Source organism: Gekko japonicus, unplaced genomic scaffold (genome assembly GCF_001447785.1).
Source record: "Gekko japonicus isolate JY-2015 unplaced genomic scaffold, Gekko_japonicus_V1.1 scaffold1446, whole genome shotgun sequence".
In the NCBI taxonomy this organism is placed as follows: domain Eukaryota; kingdom Metazoa; phylum Chordata; class Lepidosauria; order Squamata; family Gekkonidae; genus Gekko; species Gekko japonicus.
Genome location: NW_015164714.1, coordinates 88842 through 108993, shown reverse-complemented (window position 1 = coordinate 108993; position 20152 = coordinate 88842). Strand labels below are relative to the sequence as shown.

At 44.7% G+C, this 20152-nt stretch overlaps 1 protein-coding gene and 1 pseudogene across 1 annotated transcript in view; one reads left to right on the top strand and one right to left on the bottom strand.

Moving 5' to 3' along the window:
* Positions 1–20152, bottom strand: part of LEKR1 (leucine, glutamate and lysine rich 1) — a 108047-nt gene that overhangs the window by 35761 nt on the left and 52134 nt on the right. Inside the window, exon 5 of the mRNA XM_015409552.1 lies at positions 17887–17968. Coding sequence (XP_015265038.1) covers positions 17887–17968 — 82 coding nt within the window. The remainder of the gene's footprint in view (positions 1–17886; positions 17969–20152) is intronic.
* On the top strand, positions 2325–4029 carry LOC107108989 (annotated as a pseudogene).

The following is a 20152-nucleotide window of genomic DNA, read 5'->3' as shown; positions in this document are numbered from 1 at the left end:
CCAGAAGTGTGGTTATCCAGCCACACCCACCTTTTGCTTGTTATTCTGTTTACCTTGTTTGTTGTCAAAACCCAGGGCTTTTTTGTAGCAGGAACTCCTTTGCATGTTAGGCCACACACCCCTAATGTAGCCAATGCTAAGGAGTCCCTGCTGTTGGGTGTGGCCTATTATGCTAATGAGTTTCTGCTGGGCGTGGCCAACTTGGGAGCCAGCCGGAACTCCGTTCCTGTGCGTTCCTGCCCAAAAATAGCCCTGGGAATTATAAACAGAGGGAAAGCTGTATAAAGGAGCCAGCCAGAATTCCAGATAGTGGCCATTTTCCTAGAACACTGTGTGAGAGGTAGGTTGGGAGAGCCAGATAGGATGGGGGCCACAGAGCAACTGGATAGAGTGACCAGGAAGCAGCTAAGGAAAGTGCCTGGGCTATGGGGCCACAGACAAAAATCTGCCAGTGGGTGCATGGTATGCATACTGTGGGATCTGGCTGGATTATGGCTTCTGCTGCCCTTGGCTGGGAGGGCATACTGTTAGGCATGTGTGGGCCAGAATGGGCTGGGTACAGCTGGTACCAGAATCCTATAGGCATCAGGTACTCTGGATGGCCCTTGACTTGCCTCTAGTGGGGCGCTTGGCAGCCACTAAGACCTGGGAATGGGTGGTGAGGCATTTCTTACTGGCCCAGTGTTTGGGCTCAAGGAGACCGGTACTGCAAGTTGTGCCCTGAGAGTCAAACGGTGCAGCGAAAAGAGGACAAGGAAGCCTCCCTGCCCAGACACCAATAATATTAGTGCCATTTGAGCAGACTGGGATCAACCTTGATCTGCTCAATCACTCAACAGGGGGACATATACACATATTGGTGGTGGTGGATTATGCCACGAGGTATACGGAGACCATACCCCTCCTTCATAGCACTAAGGGCCCCTGTGCAATGCTAACAGATTAGTGGAACAATTTAACTAGACACTAAAACTAATGCTGCATAAATTCGAGCAGGCAGAGCTACATCAGTAACACTGATGCCTTAATGTTTGCTGAACGGGAGGTTCCTGAAGCTTCCACAGGACTTTTGCCCTTTGAGTTGTTGTATAGTAGGCACCTCCAAGGTCTACTAGACCAGTGTGGGAACAGTGGGAGAAGGCAGGGACTGTTCCTTATGTTCTTCAGCTGAAGGACTGGTTGATGGTGTTGGCTCGGTGCGCCAAGAAGCATTTGCGGAGAGCCCAGGCCCTGCAGAAATGGGCTTATGACCAGTTGGCGTGTGTGCAGGTTTTTAAAAAAGGAAATAGGGTGCTGGTGCTCCTCCCAGCTAATTCCTCAAAGTTGTTAGCACAGTGGCAGGGGCCCTTTGAAGTCGTTCAGCAAGTAAGGGAGGTTAGGAGACCAGACATGAAAGATGCATTCCGTATTTAACACGTTAATCTTCTTAAGGCTTGAAAGGCCCAATGTGTGGAGGTGCTGGTAGCAGAGGGACCCAGGGATGCAGACAAGAACCTGGGCCCAGAGGGAGTGGGTGTAGGACAACAGGGACAGTTAACCTTAGAGAATCTGTCAGGTGCACCAGATAAGGGCCATGGTGTACTGCTGGGAGGGCCTGGTTGTGTCACTTGGGTACAACATGCGAATGAGACAGAGATTGGGAAGGTGATGCATATGGTACACCAACCCTTGTCTAAATTGACAGAGGCCACCATTGTATAGGAGGTAGAGGAGATGTGGCGGTTTGGGCTAATACAAGAATCTAGAAGCCTGTGGCAGAGTTCTTCTGTTTTGGTTCCCTAACCAGATGGGTCCATCCATTTCTGTATTGCTTGCCATCAACCTAACATTTTGAAGTATAATGCATACCTAATGCCACTGGTCGATGATCTGATAAGACTGTTTAGCAGGGGGTTGATGGATCTCCACCTTAGACTTAACAAAAGGATACTGGCAAATTCCCTTCCTCGGCCCCTCCCACTGCCCCTTCATGTAGCTTTCCATTCCTCCTCCCGCCATCTTGGGGGAGGGCCCTGCCACATCACATGCCCCACCCCTCACCCCGCCATCATCGGCCGCCGCCTCATTATCCCTTGCCTCCTGCCAACCGTTTCACTTTCATTTCTGGACTATGGGCTGTGATCAGTGTGGGGGGAAAGAAACCTGTGCCACTGCTGCTGTTACAGCTAGTGCTACTGCTTCCCTCGCCTGAGACGATTTTCCCCTTCGCAATTCTGAGGGACACAGAGGCGCTGCTGCCAGAGGAGGGGGAGGCAGCAGCTGAGGGGAAGAAGAAAGGATATGGGACAGGTCACCTGGGCTGCTGGGCCTGCCCCACCGCCGACATGGAGGAGCTGGTGGTGGGGGTGTGCAGCTCCAACAGGGCCTTCTGCAAGGCATTTGTGAAGGATGGACATGAAGATTCAATAACCAGTACATTTGAGAACAACTGGCAGCCCAAGAGACAAATTCTATCCCATGATGTCAGGTTTCCTCTGCCTGCAGGGTACAATAAAGATATAAGCAAAAGAGCTGAAGTTGAGGTTTATTCCAGGGCTAATGAAAAGGGACCATGTTGCTGGTGGCTGGTTGAAGAGATCATGATAAAGGGTGAGTTTCGTGTAACAGAATATGCAGCCTGTGATGCGGCGTACAATGAAATTGTCACAATTGAGTGTTTAAAATCTGTGAATCCCAACAAACCTGTGACTAAAGATGCATTTCATGAGATAAAACATGATAAGGCAAATGTGTGCTAAAGAATCTGCACACAAGGACTTCAAAAAGGCAGCTGGGGTATATGAGTCTGAAGCCCATCAGCTTATCATTTTGTCCATCAATGACGTAACATGCAAACATGCTCATTGATATGCACTTTCACAGTCTTCAGACCAAGTTATTGTTAATACTGAGAAACAAAGAAGCAAGCAAACAGCTAGAGAGTTCAAGACAGTTTGCTTCATGCTTTCATGAACAGTTTGCTCTACATGCCACTGGCACACATGGGGCTAATATTCAGCAAGCTAGGAAACTACTGGGTGCTACAGCAATCGATCTTGATGAGGATACCTGTACATTCCATATTCATAGTGAGGATCAAGATGCATTAAAGAAGGCAAGAAGTTACCTTGAATTTGCTGAAGATGTCATACAAGTTCCAAGAAACTTAGTAGGAAAAATTAGAGGAAAAAATGGAAAACTCATTCAGGAGATAGTGGATAAATCAGGCATTGTGAGAATAAGAATTGAGACTAAAATGAGAAAAATATTCCACAAGAGGAGGGGATGGTCCTTTTTATCTTTGTGGGAACAAAGGAGAGTTACAACAAATGCAACCTTTCTTCTGGATTATCACCTCAATTATTTAAAGAAATTAGATCAACTGTGCATGGAGAGACTGAAGATTGATGAGCAGCTTCAACAGATTGGGGCCACTTCTAGACCACCACCAAACTGCACAGATAAAGAAAAACGATATATGACTAATGATGGTCCAGGCCTTGGAAGAGGTAGTCAACCCTACAGAAACAGAGTTCACAGCCAGGCTATGCTTCAGAGTCTGGCCACCGAGATGAGCTTAGCAACTGGTCATTAGCCCTAGCCAAAGAAGAGCGTGACAGTTACCTTCATAGAGGAGACGGGTGAAGGCATGGTGGAGAAGCACGTGGTCAAGAAGGTCAGGGAGCTTTCAAAGGAAATGATGAACAGTCACGGACAGATAACCATCAGTGTAACTCAAGAGATACTAAAGGGAGAACAACAGATGGGTCACTTCAGAATACCTCCAGTGGTAAAGAGCGAAACTAGAAGAAAGAGAAGTCGGACAGCGGGGATGGTCAGCCACCGTTAGTGAATGGAGTACCCTAAACTGCATAGTTTCGAGAAGTCATATTTCCTAAACTGTTTCAGTAAACCTTATTCCACATTAGAGAAACTTGTTAGGCCAAAGACAAATAGTAGGCAAGATGGCGCAGGGCATGAAATGAATATAGAAAGTTCTGTTAGCCTTTTTTAACATCAGCAGTATGCAGTTTTTTTCAAAATAAGACGTTATACTTGCATTAAAAGTATCTGGAACTTCTGGAAAAACATGCCTTTGAGTACATAAATACTGAACTGTACATTGGTATTATTTCTGTTCAGTTGTACCATTTTAACACATCTGGTCACTGCTCATTTCCAATTTTCAATTTCTAAATCACTGCTAAATTTCAATTTTCAGAATAAATAGTATTTGCAGTAATTAAAAAAAAGGATACTGGCAAATTCCCTTGAGTGAGAAGGATAAAGAAAAAAACCCTGCAGCTCAACACACATGACCAAAGATCTGACAGCATATTCGGGAGATGAAGTTCCCCTTCTTCCAACCCATGTGCCATTGCTAAGGCCGTTGGTGGTGGAGCAGCCACACATCCCTTGGTGATGCCTGGATACAGCACAATTGAGAATTCGCAAGAAACATTTTGTATGGGACTTTGATCATAATTTCTGTTAGACTCTGATATCTGTGAGCTCCTCTGAGAGGCAACTTACCACTGTACAGCAGGGTTAAAATCAAAATAAATAAGAATCCACCAATTGTTCTGTCAAGGATTGAAAGCTCATTGTGCATCCAAGTGAATTCCCATGTGTACAGATTAACTGCTAACTGTGTTAGCAAATGGGGTCATTCTAGACAGGTACACCAGTAACTCCAAACTATACAAACACATAAAGCTTTCTTATACTGTGTCAAGTCGGTGGCCCTGTACTGTCTACCATGCAGCCTGACTTAAAGCTGCAAAACAGCCGCTGCCATCTCATTAAATGACTCAGTATAATAAATAAGTATAATAAATAAGAAAACATACCTTGCGTAGAATTAATAAATAATGTCTCACACATACATGTTGTATTACTGTTTTTCAAATGTATGTAGATGCTGTTGTGATTATTAATACTACTACTAATAATAATAATAATCTATATATCTAATAGCCAGGGGTCCCCTTTGCATGTGGATACTTCTTTCCACAGATCTGGGACATATGGAGAGTAAACAGATCTTTCAGCAAACTTGGGGTGCTCCCCAGGTTTGCAGAAAAATCTAAATGTTTAAAGAAGTATATGGGAATTGCTTAAATCCCCACAAAAGTAAAACTGCTTAATCTGCGCATGTGCAGAGAACGGACTTACTGAGGCACGGGGAAAGCTGCTGGAGCCACAAGGGAATCCACTGCGGCAATAACTGTGTGCCCTGCCACTGGGACCACCGCCACCAGATGTGTCCCAGCTGCTTCCAGGGCCACCACCAATGAAAAGCACAGCTTCAGCCACCAGGTTTGGGCACTGGCCTGTGGAGCAATGGGAGCCGGCAGCGCCGCCAGGGAGGGAGGGCAGCTGGTCAGCCAAGGGAGCCAAAGGGGTGGCAGCACCTCTCTGGGAGCCAGCCAGCCTGCCTGCCCGCCCGCTACTGCTGCTGCCCAAGTTGGCCCTGCGGCCCTCAGCTGAAGCCCCAGGAGGTGAAGCCTGCGTTGTTGGCCCCCCTCCCTCCTGCAACCAGACTGGAGCAGGAGATAAGCGCCCTCCAGTGGGGACGTTTGCTGGCCTATGTGGCTGCAAAGAAAGAAGTGGGATTCTGTGAGAGAGGAGAGAGAGACACAGAGACAGAACAGGGGATTGTCTGTTGGGGCAGAGAAAGAGAAAGAAGAGGGGGAGATTGTCGGGGGGCAGAGAAATAGTGGAGAGAAAGAGAAGGGCAGAGAGGGGGTGGGAGGAAAGGACATTGAGAAGGGCTGGGGTAAGAGGGGGTGAGACATACAAGGGGTAGGAGAAAGGGGGTAAGAAAGGGTTGTTTGAGAAGGGGGTAGGGAGGAAAGCTGACACAGAAGGGGTGAGAGGAGAAGGGGAGGTGAGGGAAGATTGGTAGATAAGGGGTGCATGCAGAAAGACAGAGGAGGGAACTTTGACAACGAAGGGGGGAGAGGGGAAAAAAGGTAGGGGAATGCCCCCTCCCCACAAGTTCCTTGCAGGGACTGCTGGCAATGAAGACTACGCTATGGCCACAACACATCATGCAAGATTTTGTTGCAGGTCCCCTCTTGTAATCATCATAAAATACAAATTCATTTCAAAGCATTACTGAATGAAAACCACTGTTCCAGGGCATGTCTTTCTGCATCGTATTGACCTTCCAAACATATATGGGGGGAGGACAAAGAATCTGCACAGAGTTCTTCTCTGAATTTTCTTTCTGCCTTTTTTGCCATCAAGTTGCAGCCAAGTTATGGCAACCCCATAGGGTTCTAAAGGCAAGAGATGTTCAGAGTTTGTTTGCCATTGCATACCTCTGTGTAGCAACCCTGGACTTCCTTGGTGGTCTCCCACCCAAGTATTAACCAGGGCTGACTCTGCTTAGCTTCTGAGATCTGATAAGTTCAGGCTAGCTTGGGCTATCTAGGTCAGGGACTTCTCTGCATGGAGTAGTATAAATCAGGGTGGTTCAGACTCACTGACTCAGTATCTTAAAAACTGTAACCAGAACTGCCATTCTTTTTTTGATAGATCAGGCACGATGAGGACTGAATGTCAAACCTCTTATGCAGAAAAAGAAAATCATCACATCAGACTATGGGAAAATCCAAGATTTTTTTCAAAATATGCAGGTCTTATACTTTCAATAATCTAAGTTGTAGATTTTGTATTAATGAAGACAGAATTCTACTTTTTTGGGGAAAAAACTCGAGTTAATTTCAGAAGGACATGCATTTGTAAAAGTCCCCTCTGCTAACATTGACATATAATGTCCTTGATCTGTGCGGATGTGTCAAAAAAAGGCCTTCCTGTGTGTGACCCCCTTGTGGGTTAAAGGCACACACACTTATAAAATTAAATTAGGGAACACTGCCTACGTATACTGAGGTCCAGAATTTTGGTAGTAGCACCTCAGTATAGGAATGGGAAGGTTCCCAGAAATCAAGCAAGCAGAAGACAGAACCAGAGTCATAAGAACATAAGAGACGCCAATGTTGGATCAGGCCAAAGGCCCATCGTCCAACACTCTGTGTCACACAGTGGCCAGAAATACCAGTGCCATCAGGAGGTCCACCAGTGAGGCCAGGACACTAGAAGCCCTCCCACTGTTGACCCCCCGAAGCACCAAGAAGAAGAGCATCACTTGCCCCAGAGCCCCTATCTATATCTTGTGGCTAATAGCCACTGATGGACCTCTGCTCCATATGCTTATCTAATTCCCTTTTGAAGCCGTCCATGCTTCTAGCCACCACCACCTCCTGTGGCAGTGACTTCCATGTGTTAATCACTCTTTGCGTGAAGAAGTACTTCCTTTTATCCGTTCTAACCCGACCATTCAGCAATTTCATTGAGTGCTCACGAGTTCTTGTATTGTGAGAAAGGGAGAAAAGTACCTCTTTCTCTACCTGCTCTATCCCATGCATAATCTTATAAACCTCAATCATGTCGCCCCTCAGTCATCGTTTCTCCAAGCTAAAGAGCCCTAAGCGCTTTAACCTTTCCTCATAGGGAAAGTGTTCCAGCCCTTTTATCATTCGAGTTGCCCTGCTCTGCACTTTTTCCAAAACTTTAATATCCTTTTTAAGGTGTGGTGACCAGAACTGCACACAGTATTCCAAATGAGGTTGCACCATTGATTTATATAGGGGCATCTAAATCTTTACTTTGAAATAACAGGTCAAGAAGAACAGGAGGGACTCAGAGAGCTGAAGGCTCTCACACATACACACGGCGAACCTGAACACTAGACAATGTAATACTTAAGCAATAAAAGCATACAATAAAGGGAGCCAAATGAAAACTTACAAGCCTAGCTGACATGGTGAGGGGGTGGGGTCCTGGGTGGAAGGATGGTGCAGAAGGAAGAAGCAGGGCAGAGACTGAGGCCAGCTCCAGATTTCTGAGGGCCCTGTGTTCAAACTACACAGGGAAGTAGTTCTGGGGTTCTGGATTTTTTTTTGGCGAGGTTCTGGGGTTTAGGGGGGGCTATATTTATACTGTGGGACTCAATGAAATTGCTGAGCAGTCGGGTTAGAACGGATAAAAGGAAGTACTTCTTCACCCAAAGAGTGATTAACACATGGAATTCACTGCCACAGGAGGTGGTGGCGGCTACAAGCATGGACAGCTTCAAAAGGGAATTAGATAAGCATATGGAGCAGAGGTCCATCAGTGGCTATAGATAGGGGCTCTGGGGCAAGTGATGCTCTGTCTTCTTGGTGCTTGGGGGGGGTCAACAGTGGGAGGGCTTCTAGTGTCCTGGCCTCACTGGTGGACCTCCTGATGGCACTGGTATTTCTGGCTACTGTGCGACACAGTGTGTTGGACTGGATGGACCTTTGGCCTGATCCAACATTGGCGTCTCTTATGTTCTTATGATGGAAAGTGAGCAGCAAGCCGGCTTCAAAGCCAGGACTGGCCGGGAGCCAAAAAGCTGGGATCTTACTGGCCAATTTGATTCTGCCAGGTGGGGAAAATTATAGATGCAAAAGCAACGCACCAAAGGCTGAGGGTGAGCGACTGGAATAAACTGGGCACTGGCTGGTCTAGAGGGTGGACCAAGAACTAGGTGTGAACTGATGGTCCTATCCTGGGGAAACAATAGGCTTAAGATAGGGTTGACTGCTGACTAGATCCTTCCATGCATTAAGAGTGAGTTATCATAGCTAATCATTGACACATTGCCTGGATTTTTGAGTGGGGGGAAGGGGCTAATTGACTGAACTCCCATGTAGAACTATTCAGGCTGTTTTTGGCGTTACATTAGCAATCCTTGCCACACACTCCAGTATCCACCTTCTCACCCTTTTCCTTGTGGGCTCCTCCAATCCCTTCTCTTTTGCAGCAAACTACAGCTTTACATCCAAACCTGCAAGCTATAGTTTGTGCCTAGTCTGGCACCCTAGAATCAGAAACCACAATCAGAGGAAAGGCACACAAGGAACAACTGTACCTCAGGAACAATTTGATCATGCATATAATGCCTGACTCTGGTTTGGACTTGTAGCTGAACTTTGTCATTGCCTTTGGAAAGAACCTTTCCAGTATAGGAGAAAAACAACAACAACAGAGGGATGGAGAAGCAAAAAGGGGACAAAAAAGAAAGGACACCCATTAGTCTTTTTTCAAGTGAAAACGTTATCAAACGCAGGACAAGACAGACCAAACATGAAAGTCACTGTATATATAATTTCAACAAGCTCAAGCACAAGGCCAACAGGAAACACCAGCACTTGAAATAGGTAACTGATTTGGAGTCTGGAGCTGGATATCACAGCTACCAAGGAATGATGGATACGCAGTGCTGTAGAAGATTCTGCCATGCTGTGTGCCAGGAGTTTGGCTTTTGGAGACAGAAGGTAGGGTCTTGCAGAGCTGCAGCTCAGTGATAAACTATCTGCTTTGCATGCAGACAGTTCCAGGCTCAATCTCTTATACGTCAATTTAAAAGGATCAAGGGATGTGAAAGACCTTTACCTGAGACCCTGGAAAGCATCTGCCAGAAAGACCAGTGGCCAGACTCAATGTAATACTGTGTAAGACAGCTTCACATGTTCATGTGTCTTCAGTCCTGAATACATTCACTTCCCACTGCAAACACATGTCATGCCCATGAACTACATAGTCTATCTCTTTTCTGTGGTACCAACAGAGCTGTCTGAAGTCAAATTGAACCAGGAAGCACATGAGCAAGAGGGAAGGATAATCCAAGGGCAGCTCAGTCTGTACCTCAGGAACAACTTGCTTAAGACTAAGGAGCTAGGTCTGAATCACCACTTTGATAGGTTCGGGTGGGGCCCTATTGGCTCCTTCGGTCACCTGATCCTTGCCAAATTGGTAGTGCACTATCTGCAGGTCCTTGGATCTTTTTTCTGTGCAGGGAGAAAAGCAGAATGCAGACCAATTTGAGGGTGACAATGGTCCACGGAGAAACTGTTAAGCAAGATAACAGCCTCCTATGGCTACTCTTCACTGAAAAAAGGAATGCAGGAAAATTCAATGCACCTGCATATAGTTTGGCCTTTGGATATTGCACACTAATTAATTTGTGCTGAAACAGTATAATTTTGGTGTAAACCTGCAGTCAGTGATAATATATTATGCCGACTGGTGTTTTTTTGTAAGTAGACAGAATAGTAAAACTCCCTTTCATCTGTTTCATTTCTTCCCTCTTAAGAAGTCAAAGATAATTAGTGAACTCTTCAATGATTTATTTGCATAATTATCATTAACTAACTGCCACACGAAAGTAGAAACATTTGTTAAAAAATGTATGAAGACCTTCAAGTCTAAAGAATTTCCTTTGAAATGTGTCATGTCTAATGATTTCTGGAACTGCCTGTCACTATGATTTATGTAACTGCTGAATTAAAGTATTACATTCAAAAGAACATTGCACATGGCATATAAAACATGGGTTAACTTGCCAGTGCCGCTGGTAGGTATTCCTTTGAAAAATGAGGATATTCTTTGCAACACTGCACAAATACTCAAGAAGAAAATCTGGAAAAATATAACAGACATCACAAATATAATGCCAGTATATTTACAGACTAATGGCACCTAATGCTAAGCATCAGAACTGATATCGTAAAGTATACTGCATGTTGAATTTCAATAGCGTCAAACAGTTTGCTACTCAAGTCATATGAACGTATAGGGTGGTGAAAAAGTGCACTACCAATTTGGCAAGGATCAGGTGACTGAAGGAGCCAATAGGGCCCCACCTGAACCTATCAAAGTGGTGATTCAGCTGGTGAAAAAGGAAAGAGGAATTCCCTGTCAATCACCAAAGAAGCTATGTGGGATGAGGGGGTGTAATAAGGAGGAGAATCAAATAAGGATTTGTTAAAATGTTGGCTGGGTCTGACCCACAGTCATACCATTGCTCCATCAAACTTCATTATGTTCATTTTAATTATTTAAAATATCTGTATATCACTTTTCCAGTTCACTCAAAATGTGTGCTTCTTCAGGGTCTCAGGCAGGGAAAGGTATTTCCAGTTCACTCAAAAGGTGTGCTTCTTCAGGGTCTCAGGCAGGGAAAGGTATTTCCCAGTAATGCCAACCAAGACCTTTTAACTGGAGGTATCAGTGCTTCACCATTACAAGGACCCTCTTCAGAAACAACCAATCCAAACTCAATATTTGGGACTTAGCTACATGTTTTTGTGAACACGGTTTTAGAAAAAGTATTTGAATACACTTGTTGCTAGGCCCTCATCAGGGCAGGTAGCCATTCTTTCCTGGCACCCAGCATGTCCAATGCTTCACTGAGGGTGCGGTCACACGGTCCTTTTGATCCGGTTTCACTGCTGTTCCCTCCCGCATTTAAATTTGCTGACCAGATAGACCAATCCGCCTCCTGTGCCAAAGCGGGCTTAGTCCCGTAATTTTCGCGGCTCTCTGCTGCATTTTCCGGAACTGGTCGGAACGAGTACTTTCCGGGTTTTCCTGCTGCGATTCCGCAATTTCCGTATCTGGATTGCATATCTCCATGACCGCCCTTTATTTCTTTTTTGGCTGACCCCTGTTTTGCGAATGTGCAAAAAAATGTTATGTAATTATTCCATGCGTAAAGGCACAAAAGTGCATGTGCAATTGATGTTTTTTTAAAAAAAAAAAATCCACGCTGCCGCAAGGGGCGGCGCGGCTGTCTGATCAGTGGTTCGCGTGATTAAAGCGGCTGAGAGAGGGACCGTGTGACCGTCTTCACCCGATACAAAATGTTGCCGATAAAATGATAGCGGGAACAACAGCGCGGCAAGAGGTCAGTGTGACTGCACCCTGAAACTGCCTTTTGTCACAAAGGTATAGGTGGGGAGTGGGGGTAGGTTGCTGAAATATTGTGTGCCATGGCACTTCTGGTACACTTTTGGTACCAACTCACAAAGCGTGCTCATGAAATCACTTAAGGAAGCAGGGAAATGTATAAAATTGATTGATCAAGGTAATTCTTAATATTCAGTACTAGTGAGATAAATTAAAATCACTCTTTGAGATTCAAACACCTTATAAGATATGATAATTATCACACACACACACACACACACACGGAAATGTATTGTTGTAGTAGCATCAAGTGATTAACAAGAACTGGAAATACTATCCTGAGCCTGGATTTTTCAATAATTTCAATTGCACACATCCCTGGCTAGTTTTTGTTCTCTCCCATGGATATTCTATATAATGAAATCTTCTGTTCTGACAGACGGAGATCAGGAGATTCTAGTGGAAGAGGAGTTTTGGAAAATGAAGTAGGAGGAAAGGAGAAATTTAGCACAGTATTCTGGGAACACGCTTTCCAAATGGAGCCACCCCTTTGGGAAAGGTCTGCTTAGCAGTGATCATCGGGGCCTACCAGAGGGACAGCGTGCCTCCAGAGAGCACCAGGCCAGAGATGCACAGGCCCTGCATCCTGTAGTCTTTCTAAATCAAACACCAGCTGATATGGAGCAGCTACAGAGTTTCTTCTGGCTGTGGATATTCAGTATTCAAGTTAGAGGATTCATTGGTTCAGATTTTTAGTTTTGTTCATAATGTGAATATCTGTTCCAAAAAGAAAAAAGTGACCTTAAAAAAAATTTAATGCCACGAAGGCCTGTATTTAAAATGTCAGCGAGATGTGAACGATGCGCCTGTTCGGTCATTAGTTGGCTCTTCTTCATTTGAGCTGTGGTGAGAGTGAAACCTGCGTTTACCTTAACCAGAGAGTTGGCGCCCAAGGTATTTGTCTGGTGCTGCTGAGTGACGACTGGCATGCGGCAGAGGCAGGGGGGTGAGTATGCTGTAGGTATACACCTGCTGATTAGCCACCAATGCCTGGTGTGGGTGCGGCTCACGATGTCACAAGCCCACACTGGATGCTGCTGGGTCGGCTAGAAGCCAGGTAGCTACACTGGCCAAAGCACTTACAATGGCCTTTGCCATCACCCAGTGAAGCTTTCCCCGTGCTACATCTTGTCCTTCCCCACCACCCAGCGGTCACTTAGGTACTCCTCCTACTCCCTTCACTGTGGGGAGACATCGTTGACTGAACCAGGAGGTATTACTTTTATTATTTTACTTCATTTATAACCTGCCCTTCTCCCCAGTGGTGACCCAAAGGAACTTGTATTGTTCTCTTCTCCATTTTATCCTCACAACAGCCCTGTGAGGTAGGTAAGGCTGAGAGTGTGTAACTGATTTAAGGTCACCCCCACAAGCTTTCACGGCAGAGTAGGGGTTTGAATCTGGGTCTCCCAGATCCTAGTTGGACATCTTAACCACTACAGCGCCCTGAATTTATTTGATCATGGAATTTCCTTGTCTCTCTTGGGAAACAGGGGGCTGTGCCTGGGGAGGAGAGATCAGAAGGGATGTGGTGCAGTAGAAGATGCCTCCAGAAGCTGCCATTTCTACCAGGTGCCAACATATCTGAGGGACCACCTCTACTGGTATGTTCCCCAAAGGGCGTTTTGCTCAGCTAGTAACAACTTGCGAATGATCCCCAGCCCAAAGGCCATTCAGCTATCTTTGACCAGGGCCAGGGCCTTTTCAGCCCTGGCCCCAACCCGGTAGAATGCTCTGTCCAATGAGATCCAAACCCTGTGAGACTTGAAACAATTTCACAGAACCTGTAAGATGGAGTTGCTCCACCAGGCGCATGGTTGAGGATGAGTGATGGCCCCCCACTGTGGACCAGTTCTGGATCTGCCCTATTGTGCCATCTAATGTGGAATTGTTAACATTAGGATTGTTAATTTTAATCCAAACTGTAATTAATTTAATTGTATGTTGTGACCTGCCCTGAGCCTTACTGCGTAGGGGAGGGTGGGCTATAAGTGCAATGAATAAGTAAATAAATAAATCTCTGAAGTTTGGAGATGCGTGAATTCTCAAAAGGTCCTATTTTGAGGATTATAACCCTAGCCTCCAGCTGGGATTCTGAACTTTCAGATCCCAGTTGACAGGGGAAAATGAACTCCAGTTTGCCAAAGTGCCTGCATTCATACATCGTGGAAAACTGGGGCTTGTTTCAACGCTTCCCAAGCAAAGAAATATTTAGTTGCACTCCACAAGTGAGAGAAAGGGAGCATGCACGCTGGGCTAATGCCCGCTCTTGAAAAACAGAGACTTGGTTGCGATGGCTGGATGGCCCCACTGCTCATTTTTGAAGTATGAACTATCTTTCATGTGTTTAAAAACATGTTTGCAAATATAAACCTGATCTTTCTTGAAAGAACAAGAGATAAGTCTTAAAGATCAGGGGAATAGCCCCAGTCTTCCTTGGGGGCTTTAGAAGATGGCAGGCATGCCTTAGAAGAGAGAGGATCCGCTGCCCGACATTTTAAACTTCAGGATTGTATGTTCTTAGCGTAATTCAAACCTAATATGTGTGTATGTTCTCAGTGTAATTCAGACCTAATATGTGATCATTTACTGTAGCAACCACAAAACACTGAATTTGCAGTGCCTATTATTTTCAGTATCACAGAAATGAGACAGTCACACAGTCTAACCATTCAAACGACAGTTCAGGCTGAAGACTTGGGAGAAATTTCTCATCATTACATCATGATAGCATTACATTAACTTGGGTTGCTATTATTATACCTAGTTCATCATATTTACATTTAAATTGAAACAGAATATATTATTTTGCTAAATTAGACCCAGATTGTATCCACATCTCAAAAGCACATTTGGAAATTCATCGCTGTATATTTACGTACATGGCACATGCTGTTCTTTTAATTTACATTACTGTTAAAATATTTGGAATGCTTAGCAACAGAGTATTTGCAGCTCTGATAGTGAATGCAGGAATGGCAGTGTAAATTCTACAAAAGAGAACCTTCTTCTATATTGGAGTCTATGAAAAGAACTTTATATACATACATCTCACTTTTGAACTTGGCTGTGGTTGAAATTTACACCTTATGCAGACACTGCAAGGAATCCCACCATGGGGTTTTGAACCTGGGTCTTCCACATCCAAATCTGACACTCTAACCACTACACCAAACTTGGCTGGAATCCAATGAGACTTGCATGGGCACAGAGCCTTTCCACAGAGTACAGAGAAGAAAGCAGCTGATTTTTCCTTACAGCAATGGCCATTCATGGAATGCTGCTCTGGAGGGTTCCTTGGCTTTGCAATGAACTCTTCCGGTTTTGCAAAGGGCTGTGGTAGGAGGGAAGTCAAAAAGTCCCCATGCACAAGTCCCAGAAACTTGTCCTTTTTAAAATCAATGGAAGACAGATGAATGAGCCAGATTTGGACTGGCTGGGACTAGCATCGTGAACACGATTTTTCAGTATTCACGTATCATTCCCACTACCACCCAGATACCTGCAACGATACAGACAATATCCATGTGTAGTGTTCAGCAGTAAGATCCTGTCCATGCAGGGCAAGGGGTCAGACATGTCTCAACTCCTGCAAACTGTGGTCTGTTCTGAGCAAGCCAAGCTGTCACAATGCTTTCTACACCCCTGCTCCATGACAGCCTTTTCTGTGTGTCTATCTCATATTTATGGGTTCTGCCTGGGCTTTAGGTTGGTTCAGGTGTTTTCAAGATAGCATCTGAACCTCTGGTCTCTCTCTCAGCCCATCTCTGATTGAGCAGGATTTCCTGTTTTCTTTGTAGCTGCTGGATAGTAGACGACTGGGGGGGGGGGCATGGTTTGCAGCTGTTCCTTATCACTGCAATGTCAGCCTCTTTGTACTGGAAAGCTGAATCCAGGCTGGGGCTTTTGTCCTGTACCTTATGTGCCACTGCACATTCCTTATGCTTCTGCCTGCCTACTTTACCTATTTTTCTTCAGTGTCAAGTGCCTTGGCATACCCTTTGCTTGTTTGCTTCTCTCCTTGCATCTGTGAAGCCGGATACTGGAAAGAGCATCTGGTTGATGCGCAGTGCGGGGGGCATATGCCATGCCAATTCTCAGGGTTGGACAGCGCCTTAGGTTTGCTTATTTATATCCTGCTTTCCTCCCTGATCGGGAGACCCAAAGCAGCTTTTCACATAATTCCCCCCCCCCCCCATTTAATCCTCACCACAATCACCTTGTGAGGGCAGGTTAGGCTGACGGATTGTGACACGCCCACAGTCAACTGGCAGGCTCCCGTGACTAAGCAGGTGATTTGAACCTGGTTGTCCCAGGTCCTAGTCTGACATTCTAACCACTACACCACACCAGGTCTCATGCTTGCTGCCTCATAGGTGTGACTGGGGAAATCCAGATTTTTCCCATCCACATAGCAGCGACTCAGGTTTGTAGCAATTTAGGTTTGTGAAAGATCAGAGAAAAGCCACAGAAACCTTGGAAGGTGCACAAATGCACTACAACACTGTGGGGAAGTAGAGAATAACCCCACTTACCAAAAGCATCACGCCCAGTGCTGATAACCTATGTGGAAAAGGTCTTATGGTGGATGCAATAGGTATTGTGTTTTCTGTTCCTCTGTAGTAAAAGTGGAATGGCCACACTAGGCCTCAGCGCTTATATTTCCCAGGCTCCATACCTATGCTCTGTTAGTGACCACTGCTATTCTTAGCTCCCTGCTGCCACAGAAAACGATGGCATTCCCATCAGTGTTAGAATGGCTGCCTCACCATGTAATCCTTGTCTTGGGGGTATTCTTTAATCTGTGCACACTACACTTTCAAAACCAAGCACAATCAGCGAACCAAGAAGGTTTCGTGTGAGAAGATAATTCATGAATTTCATTTCCCTCCCCAGTCAGCATTCCCTTTTGTGAGGTCAAATCCCTATCTACAAACTGCAGACTTAATGAAATACTGGAAGAGTTATTACCTAACCATCTTTTTAAAAAAGCCCTTTATGAAAACATCTGAATCCCATCTCTCCCTTTTTGGTTGATGGCAGATTACAATTTGTTCTGTTAAAAGCCTAAATATAAAATAAGACCTTTCTTATCGACACTGCACATGAGACCCACCCATGCCTTCTAGCAATCACCCAGATGTGCCATGGCCAGTATGTCTGTGCAGCTGTGAAGTAGGAAAAGCCCTGGTTTATATACTCTGTGCCCCTTGAATTTGTGGCTCCATTAGCACTGGTGTAGCTCTCCTCCTGACACTGACATCAGGAGACTACATACTCTGTAGCCTCAAGACTGTCTTTTGACTGACAGGTTCAGCCCTTTTTTGGGCTCTCAAAGACTTGCCTGTCTGCTCGGCTTCTTTCTTGCTGCTTACTTCAGGTATGGCTGAATACATATATAATTTATACTCTGCATAGTAACAGTTTAAAATTATGGCTTAGATCCCATTGAAATTTACTGCTGGCAGTAGGATTTCCTTCCCCAGAGTATGACTTTCTTGTCTCACCCCTCCTACTGCAGCCCCAAATGCTGATACGGGGGGGGGGATGGGGAACCCCAGCAGCAGCATAAGGGGGGGAGCTTGAGGGTTGTCATTGGAGGAGAGGGAGGCAAGAAAGTGAGTGAAAATCACCCCCCCCCCTTATTGGCTCCAACCCTATGTGCCAAGATACAGCCAGAAAGGTGAATTCAATTTATTTTCAAATCAACTAAAATGTTGTGATGTTATAAAAAAAATACTTCCCCCCGATTTCCTTATGGGAAAAAAGATTTTCACTGCCTACTGTTCTACTCTTCTTACCGTTTCTTTACTTATTCGAGAAGATTTCATGCACGTAAACTCTGGATGCAACATAATATACAATGTACTAATGGCAGCCCAAACATAATAAAATTTTTCCCATGGGTCATCAACTTTACAATAACAATCTCTGCTACCCTCTCAAATCAACAGCGTGGATTTGAACACTGTTATTAATTTATTCATTATATTTTAGTACATAATTACAGAGGAATCAGTCAGAAAGAACTATACCTGATATGAATAAAATTAGATGTCTTACGTGAATAGCTCTTTATAATAGCCCATTTCGGCAGCCGCTTTCTGGAAGTTGCGTTCCGTTGCCTCTACTTGACTTGTTAAATCTGCAACATAAAAATTACTGTAATTATTAATTCAGTCCTGCTTCCCCCTCCCCCAAGGTAGCTCACCAACAATACAGCAGATAGACTTTTATAGGGTGATTTATATCTTGGTGACTGACTTCTTTAATTGCCTCTGTTTGTGATCTGTAGTGAACATACTACAGATGTTAAAATACAAATCTGGTGAGATTTTACACTATTAATGAGAAAAATTATGAAAAAGTATAACATTCTCCTGGTATGGATACCCCATAAAAAAATAGCCAAACAACAGAAACAATAGGAATCAGTATTCCAATAGTGCTTACACAATGAGTAATACATACATTCTTAATTTAAACCCAGGATTCTTTATTGTATATTTTGAACTGCTTTTAAAAACTACATATGATATTAAATGTATATTTTTATTCTGTTTGAATATAAAACCTACACATTTACATTTCTATAAAACCAGTTCGGAAAACCAAGGCTCCGCTTACTTGTAACTGATATCCATCAGATGGTTTTCTGTACAGTCCCACATTGGCACACAAAGGCCACCACATGCACAGTTCCCAAACTGGCACTGTACAGAAGCCACAAAAGCTGAACCCATTCCTACTGTTCTTTTTGTGTTGTTCCATTCTGGTTGCATTACAAGTTACAATACACTCCCACTGGTCCTAGAAACATAAGCATTCGTATAATGGAAAACTGTAATATTCCAGCAACTACTTTAGTTCACAAATGAAAAAAATTAACTTCGTGAAGGCTGATTCACTTTTGACTTCTTTGCAGATGTGGGAATCGCTTGTTCATCTGCACCCACAGGGGCAATGTAATATAATGTGTGAAGCAGTAGTTTCCTTGCCAGACTGATAGACTTGAGCTGCATGCAAGAGAACTAGAACTGCACAGTAACATATAAGGCAGAATCCTAAAGCCATTCTGAAAATGGGTTAGAATGGCAAGTAAGCGGACGTGCTGGTTGAAGATATGCCAAAACAGGATTGTACTGATGTTGCACCAACACAAACCTAATGTCGATTTCTTGTTGAAATCTGTTGAGGCATTGGTCTTTTACTGAATATTGTTTTTAGATAGGTTTTTAAAATATATTTTAACTGTCAATTTGTTGTATTGTGATTATGATGGAACCCACCCTGAGCCCGCTTGTAGGGAGGGTGGGATGCAAATCGAATAAAATAAATAAAATAAATAAATAGATGTAGAGGCCAAAATTGGGCAGCATTGGGAGCATGTCAGGAAGGGAGTGGGATTTAGTTGACACCCTAAGCCCCATTGGCTTCACCTTTTGTGCTGGTATAATGTTACAACAGTGAAAAAGCAGGTGTAAACATCACTATTGAACTCTGCTTCCAACTCACAATACAGCTTAGGAACCAACTAAGCCTGCAACCAACCACAGTTCTCCCAAGCATAACATAAACCCTAGACAGGATTACATTAGCTTAGATGATAGGGCATATGACACAAGGCTACATCAATTAGGTACTTATGAAGTTATCTTATACTGAATCAGACCATTAGTCCATCAAGGTCAGTATCCTCTACAATTGCCACAGCATTTGGCTAACACTGCCCTGGCTCACAACTCTTCCAAGTACTTCAGCTCAGGATGCAAACACTCACCTGGACCCCATACTTCTCCCACTCAAGATGCAAGGAAATTTAGTTGGATGGGGAAGCAAGGGAGGGGAGGTCCCTAGTGCAAACTCTGACTGCTGCTACCATCCCCCTTCCTCACTACATGGTACTCCAACAGGCACCCCTCCTTCTTCAGGAATCCTTAGAACACAAGGAGTGCATGCTAGCCATGTACAGTGCTCCAAGGGGGAGGGGAAGTTGCAGTTATGCGGCCAGTACACCTGTGGCAGCTCACAAGGCTGTCACCCCACATGCAAGAGGTGGGAGATGGGTGGCATCCCACCACAAACTGTGAACAAGAAAGAGAAACAAACTTAACCCTGAAACCTAGGATCAAGAACCTTAAAAAGGTAAGTCAAACAGAGTAGAGGGCCAACAATTAAAACTTATTATATATAACTAGGGGGCGAAGCCCGTTGAGGAGGTAGACAACGGGCCGGCTAGACAGGTAGGGTGGGTGGGTGAAGGGAGGAAGGGGGGAGGGAGAACGGTGGCCCCATCTGTCTTGCGAGGCAGGTGGGTGGGCGAAGGGGG